This window comes from Lactuca saligna, chromosome 5 (assembly GCF_052625555.1).
Source record: "Lactuca saligna cultivar CGN05327 chromosome 5, ASM5262555v1, whole genome shotgun sequence".
NCBI classification, from domain to species: Eukaryota; Viridiplantae; Streptophyta; class Magnoliopsida; order Asterales; family Asteraceae; genus Lactuca; species Lactuca saligna.
This window is the reverse complement of record NC_136421.1, coordinates 127,970,241-127,987,114: the sequence shown is the minus strand read 5'-3', so window position 1 is coordinate 127,987,114 and position 16,874 is coordinate 127,970,241. Positions and strand designations below refer to the sequence as shown.

The 16,874-nt window shown below is 39.0% G+C and overlaps 1 protein-coding gene across 1 annotated transcript in view; it reads left to right on the top strand.

Annotated features, from left to right (window-relative positions):
* Positions 1 to 16,175, top strand: part of LOC145045704 (uncharacterized) — a 95,816-nt gene extending 79,641 nt beyond the window's left edge. The window contains exons 6-9 of the mRNA XM_078994021.1: positions 15,614 to 15,619; positions 15,729 to 15,809; positions 15,939 to 15,976; positions 16,035 to 16,175. Of these exons, the coding sequence (XP_078850147.1) occupies positions 15,614 to 15,619; positions 15,729 to 15,809; positions 15,939 to 15,976; positions 16,035 to 16,175 (266 nt within the window). The remainder of the gene's footprint in view (positions 1 to 15,613; positions 15,620 to 15,728; positions 15,810 to 15,938; positions 15,977 to 16,034) is intronic.
* Positions 16,176 to 16,874: the final 699 nt, after the last annotated feature.

Genomic DNA, 16,874 nt, shown 5'->3' with positions numbered 1-16,874 from the left:
TGTGATTCCAAACACAAACTAAGGATCTGAGAATTTTCACAACTCGTTTGAATTTCAAATTTAATAAAATGAGAAAGGGAATGTGATGAGTACAGTCAGTCAGATCTAGAACTTAAAAGTGGTTTCCAAAATATCAATACTTGTTATACTTGATGATATATAAACTGTTTAAAATGCATGCTAGAATTTAGGCTAAGGATATGCTCAGGGTTGCATGCTACAACACATACTTAAGAGAGATGCCTTTGGTGCCTGGTATACAAACTATTAAAAATGAATGCTAGTGGATAGGCTAAGGATCCCTCTAGGAATTGCATGATAGAATTGCTTAATTTTTGTGATGCCTTGTAGCCTAGTAGATTGATTGCTTTGTAATACTCGAGTTTAGGCTGATGTTATTAATTACTATGTGTACGCATCTTGGTTATGCGTAATTAGGATTCTATAGCCTTAGAATGGTTGATTTAGCCATACTTCATGTTCCTTGTTCGATTGTGGTCTTAGGTTAGAATCATTTATTCGACTGTATATCTAATCTTGGATTATGTATGAATTACATACACGAGGTGATTGATAGTGTTGGAAGAGGCTTCTAGCAGTATGAGAGTGTGGTCGAGGATAATCCTAGAAGGAGATTCTAGGAAGATTAGTGATGTGTGATCAGGGGAGCATGTGAGTATATGTATAGAATGTTTAGCGGTAGTGGTGTGTTGCGACTTAGGAACTTTGAGATTGTTCTTGGGACAAGTATGGATATATGTGTATGGTTGTGTGGGCTTGTACTATCATAAACACATGATCTATCTATGGATAAGGAAGAGTCAAAGGGTTATTATAGAGTGGGTTGATAACAGATAGTGTGGTATAACACTAGGGTTAGTTGTTGCCTATTTCTGTCTTTATCGGTCTTTCAGTTATGGCCGCTCGGGATAGGGATGAGTTTGATAGTTATTTGGGCCTAAGTGGTAATGGCAGATGAGGTTTGAAGGGTTCATAATAGTGTGAGATAGCTAATTCTAAGGTCTCGAGGGACTTTTTCGAAGTAGTGCTAGTTTGATTCGTAGGACTTAAGTAGGAGGCCATTGTGATGATCGATTCACGGATTGCAGCCTGAGGCTAGGTGGTCGGCCGATGGGTTGGGATGTCATTTTCTATGACTTGGTTATGTTCATCCAGCCTCATTTGTTTAAGGAAAAATAGATCGGATGTGTGCCAGTCGATAAATAAAAGAAAGGGACGATGCTCTTTACATTAGTTTCTGCCACAATATGTAAAGTCTGGTTCACTGTAAATCATTTCCATATTTAAATATAATGATGCTTGACTTGATTGTTCTTTGATTCGGTGGCCAGAGTTGAGATCATGTTGCAAGTTGGGCCTTTGATCTAGTTTTGAGAGGACTGGGTGTTACTATTATACGTAAAGAACTTGATACCAAAGGACGGACTAGAAGTCGGGAAAATGAAGAGGGAAGTGGTGCACGACCAATCACCACCGTTAGATTAAAGAACTCAATGATTTGTTATTCGCTCAGTAGGTTTAGGGATCCGCAGATGGGGTGACAAGTGGAGGAAGGACGCAAAGGGTTACTTATCATAAGGTAGCATTGAGATGTTTCTGATTTGGGTAAGGGAGTTCTACTATTATGCTAGGTTTGTCGAAGCTATTACAAGGGATTCTTGAAGTTTCAGATGAGGATGAGGTTGGGGATCATTTCGTCAAGTGAAAGTTTGTAGTGTGCAATGTTCAATCATTATGGTGCATCATCAATCAAATGGTGTCCTATGTGAATTCGCCAAGTGTGAGGCGGTGTTGCTGTGGGAGTTTCTGAGGTCTCCATCTGAGATTCAAAGTTTCCATGAGAATGACTAATTATTATCCGAAGGTTTATCCTATTCTATGTTATGAACTCCTAGAGTCAAGTTTGGTATGTATTTGTTTGATCCGATTTAAGGATGTATACTTCGCATACATCATTCGGTGGTAGTTCGAACCCTAAGTGGGGGACAAATGAGTATTATGATCAGAGTACCAATGAATTGTTCGATTTTTTGATTTGGGTAAAATAGGCCAGGGAATATACAGTTCAAGTATGAAAGGTTTTGGTTCCAAATTATTGCTACATAAGAGAAGTAAAGTAGGCTACCATCATAGTGTTAGTGACTAAGAAGTATTCACGTTGCTTTTTTTAAGGATTTGTCGGATTCCTTGGTGGTCATGGAGAATTCAAGGATTGGCCGAATTATGAGTGGTGATAAATTTTTCGTCAATATTATGTATTCCGGGATATACGAGTTTTCCTTGCAGCAGAAAGCAACTGGGTAATGAAATCATTTTGGTCAGTAGTTCCTTTCGAAAGCTAGGATTCTTGATAGAGCAGCTTTTGAGCCGCTCAGGTTGTATATCAGAAATAGAGGATATGGTTAGATTGTATTATGGGTGTCGGTTATCTTTGGTTAATGGGTCGTGGTTGATCTGTTGATCAGCTTCATATTTCATTATGTGTATTTCTATATGGGATTCATCAAAAAGCATATGAGATCATTAAGTTTAGTTTATGGGTTTATTTTCAATCGATTGGTTATTCTGTTCCACGTCAGCATTTGGAGGGTCGTTCGAGGGTTTTGAGCAGTAATATTTAAAGGAGCAGTTGGTGTGTCCATCCTTCAGCAAGGCTTTTTCAATAGTATATATAGGTTTCTAGGTAAGTGTGCACTTTGTTGTTGGTTGTAGTATTTTTGTTTCTAGAAAGTTTGGGTTTTGTGGTTGTCTTTGGATAGTGAATGTTCGGAAGTTGCAGTAATGTTGTTTAATTTTCAAGTGTGATCGTGGGTTTATGTAGAGTCCAACCAAGTTGGTATTTGGGTTTATCCGATCAGGGTTCTAACAAAATTTGTTGATATTTTTTCGAATTTTCCACCATGTTTGTAAGTTTTATCAGGTTAGTTGCGCATGGGTGGGATATGTTCAGTTTCATTTAAGGTGTGGGATCTTACTTCGATTGTTTGGAAGAATGTTTTTGTTAGTGGTTGAGGTTCTTCATTTCATTAGATCCACTAGTACTCTACCCTTTGGGTAAGGTTATAATGAAGATGGAATATAGTAGATTTAGGGATGGTTACGTGATCCCCTTGGGAGTGTGTATTGTAGTAGTTCATAATATATTGTTATGAGGATTTTAGGTGGACTCAATAAGATAGCCTGAGAACATTGGATATGACTTTTTGCATGGTTCTCGTCTGATTTATTACTTTTGGGATGGAACAAGTATTCAACTTTTTATCTTATTTCCTAGTCATGTGCAATCACGGTGTCATCTGGCGATGTGTCGGTAGCAGTTTAAATTGTGGTGGGGTTTGTGTGTAATAGAGTTGTATGGATTGAGTTACGTATGGAAGGTGTTGGAGTAATGTTAACTAGGTTCCTACAGGTCATTGGAATGGTGGTTGTGTGCCTATAGGACCATTGAGGTGTTGTTCGTGAATCTTCATTCCCATGGTTGGATGATCGCAGGAACAATGTTGAACAGTGAGCTTCTCATTCCAATTATTGGATGGTGTCACCACATATTATAAACCATCATGGATATGAATTATATGAATTGGCCCCAACAATCGTGTAGTGCAATCTTGTTTGTTTGGTTCGATAGTATTTTGATATAGTTGAGTGTTTGAGCAGTATGAAAATACTACTTGTGCTTCGTGACATCCCCTATTTTTCAGAATCGATTAAAACAATTTTTCACGCATTATGAATTGAGATGCCAAAATTCCTAGATAAATCAAAATTTTTAAGATAACGAAACTTTTTTTTATTATTATTAAAACCTTGAGGATATCATTCGTTCATATCCAAACATACATTACAGCATAAAATATAAAGGTCCGAAAAAAGTTATTATGTGCACATCTCTTTATTACACTCAACATCCTAACTAGACTATAGTAGCCTTGGTTCCACTACCCGGATGTGTAAAAATGAGTGGGTCAGGTCTGGGAAAACCTAGTGGTCCACTACAAGTAAAATACCCTTTAATGACACTTGAACAATGAAACACACTGATTTTCGATACACATTTTTTTGTATGTCCTAAAAATAATACCAACTTTCCAAATATTGAAGGATAGAGGGCACGTATTTGTACGTGCCCTAAAATTATCGTCCTACAAAAAAAATTACAAACATGGAGGGTGCTTATTTTAAATGTGCATCCTCTGTGAATGTCACTTTATAGTTTTTACTCAAAATGCAGGTTCTCAAAAGGGGAAATGAAATCCTCTTAAAATTCTAAAAATTTTAAATACCTCGCTTGAAGATCTCCTTCATTCTTCTCTTCCGTTCTCTCTACGAACCCTAACCATGATACCATCTCTGCTATACAGCTCTAAAAACTTATATAATTTTTTTTCTTAAAAACGCATGTCCATTCCTGAAGATCAAAAAATGGCGACCAGCAACTAGGGCTTTTATTTCCCCCTTACATATAATCATGATTTTCATCCAAAGTTTCAAAAACACTTCCCTCGCGTATGCTTTTCTTCTTCAATCTCACATCCATTTAGGGTTTTGGCATACAAGAACTATATTCGACTCATCACACACTAGCTATTAAGGGAAGACATCAAAGCATTCATATGTCAGATGTAAGTGCATACAACAGAAGACGAGGGTTCTATACCCTCAATTCGAGAAGTATTGATCGAGAACTGCAAGAATGCCGTTTAGACTAGTTAGAGAGAAATTATGATATAAACACTTAATAAAATGTTGTGTGAGTAGACTTATGTTTTAGATATGCATCAAACAAGTCTCAAGTGACATCTTCAATGGTTTCATCAAGTGGAAGGACATGGATGGACTTTCCATACTTAACATATGGACATTGGTGAACAGACAAAACATCACCAAGGCGAATCCTTAGGTTTGTCCTCATAACCTTGTTCATTCTGATTTTTGGCACATCACATGTTTTCACACCTCTACGGGTGCAATTTTGTTCTGATATGATGATTAGGTCAACATAACGTCTCAAAGATGAAGGTTGTCTTCCCAGTCTAATTTATTGATTATTAACGGCTCCTCTATCTCCCATTGGTGATATCCAACTTTGGTCTTCACCCACATTTGGTATGTTAAATCCCTCAACAATCATCTTTAGTGCTAGCTGAAAAAGAAGATGAAAATGGCGTCTTCATTAACTGTAACATCTTGTTCCAGATTGTTTTGTGATTTAAGCTGATGGGCCGTAATCTGAATATGAGAAGGTTTCGAGATTTTTAAGGAGAAATGTTTAGGCCTTCTTGGATATGGATAGGGTAGTGTGTGAAAAAAGGGTTCGTGTTGTGCTTTAGGTCCCAAGGGTATTGGCAAGCATTGGGTTGGGCTTTTCATAAATTTTGGATCTGAGCTCGGGTGGGCTCTGGGATATATATATATATATATATATATATATATATATAGATATATATAAGTTGATAGAAGTGTAGAGCTTGTTGTTACCTTTTCGTGGATATAAAGTTCGCCGAAAACGGAGATCAGATGAGGAAAATATGACACTTGGAGGTTTTTGACATAAATGGTCCCATAAGGAGAAAAGTTGGCATGGGAGGCCATGCATGTGAAATGGAAGCGCGTGGGTACACCCAACGTAAGGTTGGGTTACACCCATCGTATAAGGGAAATGGTTGCAGGTGCTCCTTGGCGTATGCCCAACGTACGTCCAGAGTCCAGAAACCCTAAATGTAGGGTGTGCCACTATATAAAGAACATTATGGTTCGAACCCTAGCCTCCATGTTTGTTCCCTAACCTCAGAGAAGCCCTTGAATACCTCATATCTTCTTCCTTTGGGAGATTTGGTCTTTAAAACGTTCACTGGGTGATGTAAGCTTGGGATTTGCAAAGAAGGAAGTTGGCCAGGAAGAACTTGGGAGTTTGGAGCTCATGGATCTGGAATAACATCATCATTTGGAGCTCTTTTGAGGTATAAATTCATAACTTTATTTTAGAATGCATAGATCTTGTGTAGTGGAGTTTTGGAGTTGTTTTATTCCCAAGTTTCGACCTTTATGTTGGAATCTCGTTTTTGAGCTTAAGGTTGCCACCCTCAGAGCTAAAAGGGTCCCTTAAGTAGTAAAGTTTCAATCTTGATGGTCCTAATGAGTTTATGCATGATATCTAGCCCTTGTTACGGAAGTATGTTGTTGCCTTTTGAGTTTGAGCTTATTTGGTGGAATGCGAGTCACCAAGATTATACCTTTAAGGATTAAGAGGATGATAAGGACCTGGATCTGAGTTTGTAGCCTTTGGAATGAAGTAATAAGCACTTAATGGAAAAAGAGCTTATCAGGATGGTTACGCTAAACGTACGTGCAGGTACGCCCAGCGCACTTCCTAGCGAGTTGGTACGCTTAGCGTACATAGGTGTGCGCCCTGCGTAACTTGTCTGTGTTGGGCTTTGTGTTTTGGGCCCTGCTTTGGGCCATGCCTTGGGTTGTTGTGCTATCAATAGTCTAAAGGTATGGGCTACAGATATATTTGGGCTTGGGGTGAGGCCCATTGGAAGGAGTGGGCCTAGTTTAGTAAAGTGGGCCTTTAGTGGGCTTGGGGAGTTTATCTAATGTTGGCCCTGCCATTTAGTTTGAGATTTGGGCCTTAACAGGACACATTTATTATTGGGCCTTAGGGGCCCAATGGGTTTAGGGCATTGATTAGTTGGGTATTGATCAACCTCTAGACCTAATGAGTGAGAGTTTGGACTTAGTTCTAATTGAGATAATTGTGAGTTTGGCACAGAGTTAGTGGCCGGTGCGTAGCAATAACATTTATAGGGGTTGTTCGTCAACCGAGGTGAGTCTTCTCACTATACCTTACCTTGAGTGGTAGTTATGTGTGACCGGAAGGTCTTATGTGTTTACATTGAGTATTATGTTATCCTGCCTTATGTGTTATGTTGTGCATTATTTCTTTGTGATTTATGACATGCAGAGTTTTACAGATTAGACCAGAGGGTCCAATGATTTATAGGGCCAGAGGGTCCTCAACCAGACCAGACCGGAGGGTCCAACGAGCTAGATTGTACACAAAAGAGAAAATAGTAATGAATGATGTATTTTTGGGAAACTCACTAAGCTTCGTGCATACCGTGTTATGTGTTATGTATTTTAGGTTCTTATCAGGATCGTGGGAAGGCTACGGCTCGATTGTACACGAAAGAGAAAATAGTAATGAATTAGGATCATGGATTTTGATAATGTTTTGAAAACTTTGTTGACTATTAAATGGTGTTTATTTAAAATAACATGTATTTTATGAAATTAAAAATGAAAATTTTGGTTTGAAAATTACAATGTTACAACTTGGTATCAGAGTATTGGTTTGAGGGATTCGAATACAAATTCGGGTATATCTGGAATCAAACTAAGGATTTGAGGAAAGTTTTCAAAAGAAACGATTTTTCTGGAAAGGATTAAAATACTTCAAGAGAAAACGGAGAAGAGCAGTGTATATAATCAGCCAGCACCCGAACTGTGATTTCCCATGTACCCTTACGTTGTGTGTTATGAATGGTATGTGATATGTTATGCATGCTAGATAGCAGACTACATACTTCATATTTTAAGGATAAAGTGGCCTGATTTGTGATACCTTAGCTTAGGAGTTACTGCTATCTGTGATTTGCTTTTGAGTATGTGTAGAGTATGAGTATCCAGCAGGAATCCCTTATAGAGAGGGATCTGAGTAGAGGAATAATCTAAGAGAGATACCTAGATGTGCATTTGAGGAGCCTACTGAGAATGTAGTCAAATACCCGTGAGGGTGGAGTTGCTTGAGCTCCGTGGTATCTTTTGAGTACGAGTATAGTAAGGGGAGTTGTAAGATAGAGTGGGTATATGTGTTGATAGAGATTATTCGATACCCGAATCCCGCAGGCTTTGTGATTTGTGGAACTCTCAATGATGGGAGTTAGCTACTAAGTGAATATGACAATATTTAGGAGGTAGACAGCTGGCATCATTAGGAGTTCTTCAGCAGCTGATGGCAGAGAAATGTGAGCACCTAGGAAGAGCCTAGGGGGTGATCATGGCCACATGAGTGTGCTGACAGGGTAGAGCATTTCATTGGGGAGCGAACACATGTAACGGGATGGACAAACAAGAAGGTTGAGCAGCTACTTAGGAAATTTGGGATAGTCCGTGTGGAAAGTATGGGTAGATGTGGCAAGTAGTATGGGCCCGTACTACTGAAATCAAAGGACCCATACTTGATGCAGGGAGTATTTTGGATATTCTAAGTAGCAGGCTGGGAGGTGACGCCATGGTTCGAGTACCATGATTGGTAGCAGATTGAAGGGTGATGTCATGGTTCATGTACCATGCTAAGTAGCAGCTGGATTGGTGAAGCCATGGTTTGAGTACCATGCTTTATAGTGGATTGAGGTGAGATAACATGGTTCGAGTACCATGGTTTATAGCAGACCGAGAGGTGGCCACATGGTTCGAGTACCATGACTGTGGTGGTTAGTGTTACCGGTTCTACCAGGTATTCCGTTGTGTTGGTTATACTGAGATCGGGTGCAAAAAAGTACGAGGTCCGAGGGGCCATGTGGAACAAGTTCCAACGAAGCATCACTTGTGAGGGAAGTTGAGATAATTCCAAGGTATTTTTGGTGATATGTCAAATGAAGTTGCAAGACTCAAGGATGAGTAGAGATGGAATTTATGGAGGATTGCGACTTAAGTTGGGCAATCAGCCGATGATGGAGATGTCACTTTCAGTGACTTGAGTGGTGCTATTTCTGTATCCTGTGGGAAACATAAGAGGTGTTGAGATTTATGTTTTGAGCTTGGGGATAAACCTTGCGGGTTAGCATTGATGGAGATCTTCCCTAAGAATTTATGGGCAGTATGTCTGCTGCAAGGCGATGATATAGCATGAGCAGGTGGTCAGTGGGGACTGAGATAGTCAAGGACTAGGGTGCACTCTATTTGAGTATAGTAGGGCATGTGCCAGCTGTAGCGTAAGACGATCAAGAGGACTATATCGGGTTAGTGGCTCTTATTGTCTATGATGGGTATCAAGTGTGAGGACTCCTCTCTTATGATAACTCACGTGATGGAACGTTGGTTGAGGAGTCGATGATGAGGGGTATCATAGCTCATCATTGTCAAATTATGAGTCAGGGATTACTACTAGATAGTTGAGATGTCCGGTAATGGGATGGAATGAGATTCTATATAATTAGAGGCAATCATAATGAGAAGTTTTTAAGGATGTCATTTGAAATTCGGGATACATGGAGTTGTGGGGTCTCCATCGGGGAGACCATCGAGCATTGAGTAGTACCTTCCAAGGGTAAGTGTGATGTTCCTGGTTGAAACAATCTGTGGAATATTTTATTCATGCGCCGATTGGTGACGGTTCGAATCCTAAGTAGGGGAGAACTGGGTATTTTTTTGACACGATCAGAGACTCGCTCAAGAATGGTTAAGGAGTTGGATACAGAGACATGCACTATGGATTCATGAGACCAGGGTTGCAGAATGAGTTAATGCATGTTGTACGTGTTCAAGAAAGGATGAGTGTCTGCACGACAGGTGGCCATTGGTCAAAGGCCTTGTGGTAGGTAGGAAAGTTTTTGGCTGTAATGGTGAATTCGAAGTGGTTGGCTCGTGAGAATACTTCGGCAGTTAAGAAAATTTGGTTTGATGAATAGATTATTCTATGCTCTTTGGAAATGGTCAACTTCGTATTCTGAGTCATTGGCGATTTCTCCGTGTTTCAAATTGGGAAATGGAGTCTTCTGGGTTACAAGTAGCACGAAAGGAGGATCGGTTGCGAGATTTCGAGGAAGCAATATGGTATCTGAGTATGATGCCACGAGTATGAGATCAGTGGTAAAGTCAAGACATTGCGAGGTGCGATGATGGTGCACTGGGGTATCCGAGTATAATTTCCTAAATATCAGATTATTTTGAGTTTTAAGTTTCAAATAGGAAGTGGTGTATCAAGTATCTACAGTTCCAGTGGGAGCCCTTTGGTCAATTGACATCAAATGAGATTATTCGAGAATGTGGACAGCAGCAGGAAAGGTGTTTTGTTAAGACGGACATCATCAAAAATAGTGATGCATAAATTGGGAAAGTTTGTACACCTATCTATGGTTGGTCCATAGGGCGTGAGTTAATGATCGAAGTATAGCGTTGACCTGAGGATAAGATCGTGAATTGATAAGAGCAAGTGTAGTAAGACAGCGGCGAGCTACAGTTTCAATGAGTTAGTGAAAAGGGGTGTAGTGATGCTGCAGGGAGAAGTAGTACTCACTAGTCAGTGAAAGGTTGTTGTGATACTGCTGGGAGCCGTAGTACTCACTAGTCAGTGAAAGGTTATTGTGATGTACTCACTAGTCAGTGAGGGTTGTTGTGATGCTGTGGGGAGCTGTAGTACTCATTAATCAGTGAGAGGTTGTTGTGATGCTGCGGGGAGCCGTACTACTCACTAATTAGTGGGAGGTTGTTGTGATGATACAGAGAGCCGTAGTACTCACTAGTCAGCGAGAGAGTGTTGTGATGCAATACTCTTTGTTCAGAGCATGACGCGAAAGAATTTTGGGCTGGCGTAGCTCTAATATTTGAGTTTTTGAGAGCCTGGTGGTCGAACCAGGGGGAAGAATGGGGTATCCATTTTGTCGGGAATTGTTATATTCTAAGTTGAGTTATGGTTATCGCAATCAAAGGGAATTGAGGAAGTGGTGTACGCACGAGTTACGGGTCATGAGTCATGAGTTGAGTGGTTCATCGGGACGAGTGGTTCCAAATATGTGTCAGACCAGACTCCCGAGTTTGAGTTAGTTTCGGTGGTGCGTTGGGTAGGAAAAATGAGATTCCGGATTCAGAGATGGGATCCATTGTAACACCGTAAATTTCAAAAAACATTTTCATTTAAATATAATGGTTTAATTCTTAAAAATACTTTTCTTAAAATCTCATTCATAATCAAATTACAAAACATAACTCCATTTTCACTTGCATAATAAACCAGGATCCTCAAAACATGGCTCTTTCGCTGGTGTCTACAATCAATCCGGTGCCGTCCCGTGATCCTGAGAGAAACCTGAAACACATAACACAAAAAATTGTAAGCACGAAGCTTAGTGAGTTCCCCAAAATACCACATATAACACATATTAGCCACTCGAGGCTATAACTTTGTGGGTCCGTGCACCCAAACTCTGTGAACCCTCAGGTTCTAACTCTGCAAGCATGCACAACATAAATCACATAGAAGAATGCAATGCAACAACAATATATATAAAACACTGTATCACATAACTCTATTTACCTACTCAAGGTAAAGTATAGTGAGAAGACTCAACTCGCGTATCTCGGTAACTCGTAAATCCTTGAAATCACTAGTGCTCGATCTCCCGAGCTATAGTCCTCCTATAACACAATATATCTCTAATTAACACTTTCCCAACTAAGTTTGAGTAACCCTATCAAGTTAACACCAGTCAACTCTGGTCAATGGTCAACGGTCAACCCCAACTCGTCGAGTCTGGCGTGGACTCGTCGAGTCTCTATGGGGACCCGATTCCTCTGAGTCCCTTCCGACTCACCGAGTCACTCACCCAACTTGGTTACTCAACCCCTGGTTCGAAATCCCTAAACAACCCGCACCAACTCGTCGAGTATGCCAATGGACTCGGCGAGTGCATTCCATACACAACCCCAAACGACCTTCTGAGGTCATATCTGTTCCACTAACTCATAGATCCAGTCCTTCCAAGCTTATTTATCACGTAAGTTCATGTCTTTGCACTCATATCACACCTAATGACTCATAAATGGTGATTTGACCTCAAGCACCAAGATCCCAAACCAAAACCTCCATGGATTCATAAAAAGCTTGGGCAAAGGGACACTCTGGACCTCCAAGAGTCCAGATCCAGAACCTAACTCACTTAAGGGACCAAAAGAGCACTAGATCTAGCCACAAAAGGGCTTAATCAACCCTAAATCAACATGAACATCACCTCAACAGAAAATGGTTCGAAAATAGTACCTCAAATGTGATGTTCTGGACCTTAGATCTTCAGGAAGTTAACCTTCTTGCTTCCTCTTGGCTAAATCTTTCTTTCCTTTGCTAGACAACACCTCCAAGGTTGATAATGGCTCCTTCTCTCACTCTAAACGCTCAAGTGCACTAAGGTTTCACTCTCGGGGCTGGTGAGCACAAATGATGGCCATAAGGCCCTTTAAATAGGCCCCAAACCCGAGAAATTAGGGTTTCATTAAATAGCGCGAACTCGTCGAGTCGACCAATGTGACTCGTCGAGTCCGGTCATTAATCCGGATGAGAAATCGTGTCTCTACTCGGCGAGTCTACGCACCAACTCGCCGAGTTCTTCCACAAAACTCAAAATAAAAAGAATAAATGTAATACCTGAAATTCCAGATGTTACATCCATGCAGAAGGGTGCTGATCTTCATCTGATATCTTAGACCAGAGTGGATCGATTTCTAATGGGTTGTGGTCTTCGGCTTGGGATAAAGCAAACTATGTGACTTGGGTGTCGCAATGAGCTGAGATAGTTATTGTGAACAGGAGCGTTGTAAAGTCATTTTATTGGGTGTGCACGGGGTAGCCCTTGGAGGTTCAACCGTTGGGTCAGGAGCTGATCCGATACTTTGAATTGGGACTATTTTATCCGAGTATGTTGTTCGATGAGCAATTATCACGGTGATATTCGGCATTGGCGGTCTATCGGGGAGACAGAACACTATAGTTTCTAGTTCTGAAATGTCAGGGAAGGTATCTTCATGGAAAAAGGGGTCCATCCTTCTTCGGCTTGGGAAAATTTTATCTGGTTTCGGATGTCTTGGGAGAAGGATCGTCGAATGTTAAGAGATTTTCCGGTTGTGCTTCTTGGGTTATTTGTTTCGATCTATGAGAAGAAAAGGAACGATTTCTAGGGCGAAATCTAATTTAACTGGGGGAGAGTTGTAACATCATGTTCCAGATTGTTTTGTGATTTAAGGCTTGTGGCCCGTAATCTGAATATGAGAAGTTTTTGAGAATTTGTAAGAGAAATTTTTAGGCCTTCTTGGATATGGATAGGGTGTATTAAGTGAGAAAAGGGTTCGGGTTGTGCTTTAGATCCTAAGGGTATTGTCAAGTGTTGGTTTGGGCTTTTCATAAATTTTGGATCTGTGCTCAAGTGGGCTCTGGGATATATAAGTTGATAGAAGTGTAGAGCTTATCGTTAGCTTTTCATAGATATAAAGTTCGCCGAAAACGGATATCAGATGAGGAAGATATGACACTTAGAGGTTTTTGACATAAATGGTCCCTTAAGGATAAAAGTTGGCATGGAAGGCCATGCATGTGAAATGGAAGCGCGTGGGCATACCCAACATAAGGCTGGGTTACACCCAGCGTATAAGGTAAATGGTCATGGTGCTCCTTGGCGAACGCCAAGCATACGTCCAGAGTCTAGAAACCTTAAATGTAGGGCGTGCCACTATATAAATAACATTATGGTTCGAACCCTATCCTCCATGTTTGTTCCCCAACCTCAGAGAAGCCCTTGAATGCATCGTATCTTCTTCCTTTGGGACATTTGGTCTTCAAGAGGTTCAGTGGATGGTGTAAGCTTGGGATTTGCAAAAAAGGAAGTTGGCCACGAAGAACTTAGGAGTTTGGAGCTCATGGATCTGGAATAACATCATCATTTGGAGCTCCTTTGAGGTATAAAGTTTATAACTTTCTTTAAGAATGCATAGATCTTGTGTAGTGGAGTTTGGAGTTGTTTTAGTCCCAAGTTTGGACCTTTATGTTGGAATCTCGTTTTTGAGCTTAAGGTTGCCACCCTTAGAGCTAAAAGGGTCCCTTAAGCAGTAAAGTTTCAATCTTGATGGTCCTAATGATGTCATACATGATGTCTAGCTCTTGTTATGGAAGTATGTTGTTGCCTTTTGAGATTGAGCTTATTTGGTGGAATGCAAATCACCAAGATTATGCCTTTAAGGATTAAGAGGATGATAACGACCTGAATATGAGTTTGTAGCCTTTGGAATGATGTAATAAGCAAGAACTTAGTGGAAAAGAGCTTATCAGGATGGTTACGCTGAGCGTACGTGCAGGTACACCTAATGTACTTCCCAGCGAGTTGGTATGCTTAGCGTACATAGGTGTACGCCCCACGTAACTTGTCTGTGTTGGGCTTTGTGGTTTGGGCCATGCTTTGGGCCATGCCTTGGGCTGTTGGGCTATCAATAGTCTAAAGTTATGTGCCAAGGATATATTTGGGCTTGGGGTGAGGCCCATTGGAGGGAGTGGGCCCAGTTTAGCAAAGTGGGCCTTTAGTGGGCTTGGGGAGTTTATCTAATGTTGCGCCTATCATTTAGTTTGAGATTTGGGCCTTGACAGGACACATTTATTATTGGGCCTTGGTGGGCCCAATCGGTTTAGGGCATTGATGAGTTGGTTATTGATCAACCTCTAGACCCAATGAGTGAGAGTTTGGACCTAGTTCTAATTGAGATTATTGTGGGTTTGGGACAGAGTTAGTGGCCGGTGCGTAGCAATAGAGTTTGGGTTGTTATTCAACCGAGGTGAGTATTCTCACTATACCTTACCTTGAGTGGTAGTTATGTGTGACTGGAAGGTCTTATGTGCTTACATTGAGTATTATGTTATCCTGCCTTATGTGTTATGTTGTGCATTATTTCTTTGTGATTTATCTCATGTAGGGTTTTATAGATCAGATCAGAGGGTCCAACGATTTATGAGGCCAGAGGGTCCTCAACCAGACTAGAACGGAGGGTCCAACGAGCTATATCAGACCAGAGGGTGCAACGAGATATGGGACTGGAGGGTCTCGCTGAGACACATCGGACTGGAGGGTCCTGCAGAATTATAGCCTCGAGAGGCTAATATATGTATGTGGTATTTTGGGGAAACTCACTAAGCTTCGTGCATACCGTGTTATATGTTATGTGTTTCAGGTTCTTATCAGGATCGCGGGAAGGCTGCAGCTCGATTGTACATGAAAGAGAAAATAGTAATGAATGAGGATCTTGGATTTTGATAATGTTTTGATAACTCTGTTGACTATTAAATGGTGTTTATTTAAAATTACATGTGTTTTATGAAATTAAAAATGAAAAATTGGGTTTGAAAATTATAGTGTTACATTAACATAAGTTCACATATTTGATATTGGGTATATTTCTTCCGAGCCAGTTGAGGTATTTATATTTCATTTGTATTTCTTCTAGGATTTTTTCCTTTTAAAACATCTTTCTTTTTGGTCTATATTCTAAATTATAGTTTTTGTTCCCATGGTATATTAAGAACCATATATTATCACCATATTTATTTATGAAATTAGGGATAAAACAACTACTATCTCTATTTTATTCTCGAGAAAGCCATCCTGGTTACCTGAAGATTTGGTAAGACATTCTTTCTTTTTGTTAAACTGATATTTGTTACTACTTTCCTTGATAAAAAATTTAATAAATATTTTTTAATTTATTATTAATTTTGAATTTCTATTTATAGATGTATGTAGTTTAACTTATAAAATTAATTTTTAATTTCTTTTTATAGATGTATGTATTAAGTAATTTTTTTCTTCAATCTTGTATGATTCCATGATTCCATCTCAACTTTCTCTTTATTTATTGTTATGAGTTATAACTTATAAAACTAATGTTTTTTTTAGTATTATCTATACAAGACTTGCAGAAAAAAGGGGTCCATGTGACGCTGAGGTCACATGGGGATCCACTTACATCTGAAACAAGTATATACGTGGTGGACACATTAGGGTTTTTTTTTTTTATTTTTTATTTTTTTTTATTTTAAATAAATAAGTGTGATTTTGGTATTTCAGTTGAATTCTCATAGAATTAAAATATTTTCTTTAATGTAGGAGAATTTAGTGAATTTTACAGATTTACACCTATAGCTGTAATTGGAATTTTAAAGATTTACCCTTTTTAATTGTCTTTTATTATTCTGATTCAAGTTTGTAAATTTGCAAGTTCTCATTCTGATCAATGATGGAATTGAGGGAAGTGGATTGGAGTGGCCAATCTTGCAAAGATGGTATGCACCATGGGAGTGGTATACAGTTTCACTGATCACACTTGCTTGTGGATTAGGGTAAGTTTGCTTATCTTTGTTTACATGAGTCGTAATTTCCATACAAACCCTAAGTTCTTAAATGTAGCTTGTATATGCATTAAAAAGTTATAAAAAATCACTATAAACCTTATGTTAAAAGAAGATTTATCTTATCCTTTTTTTAATTTCGTATTTTTTTGGGTGAATGTAGTATTCTTTATAATTATCACTTTACCTTTGTGTTTGTGTCGATGCAATTTAACATACAAATGTTGGTATTTAAAGAATGACGGAGAATTAAAACAATGGAAAAAACCGAATTTGCACTATGGTAGTTAATAAAAAAGGTGCTATTACATTGTGCACATGTAACAAAGATCTAGATTTCCAAAACAGTTTGTGTTTTATGTTTGTTGTTCTATGGATTACGAAGATTTATTTTTCTAGTTTGACTAGTGTTAATAAAATAATAATTAAATGTGATTTATTTTGAATATTAGTACATTTATTTTATGAAATGGATTGTTTTGTTATATAAGTATTTTATTTTGTGTTATGAGACTTTAAATGTGTTTGTTAATTTTAAAACTAGTAGATCTATCAATATATATATATATATATATATATATATATATATATATATATATATATATATATATATATATATATATATATATATATTTTAAAACGTTTAAATTTATGACACACAAAAATGTGTGTCTTATTTCTTTATGACAGGGGC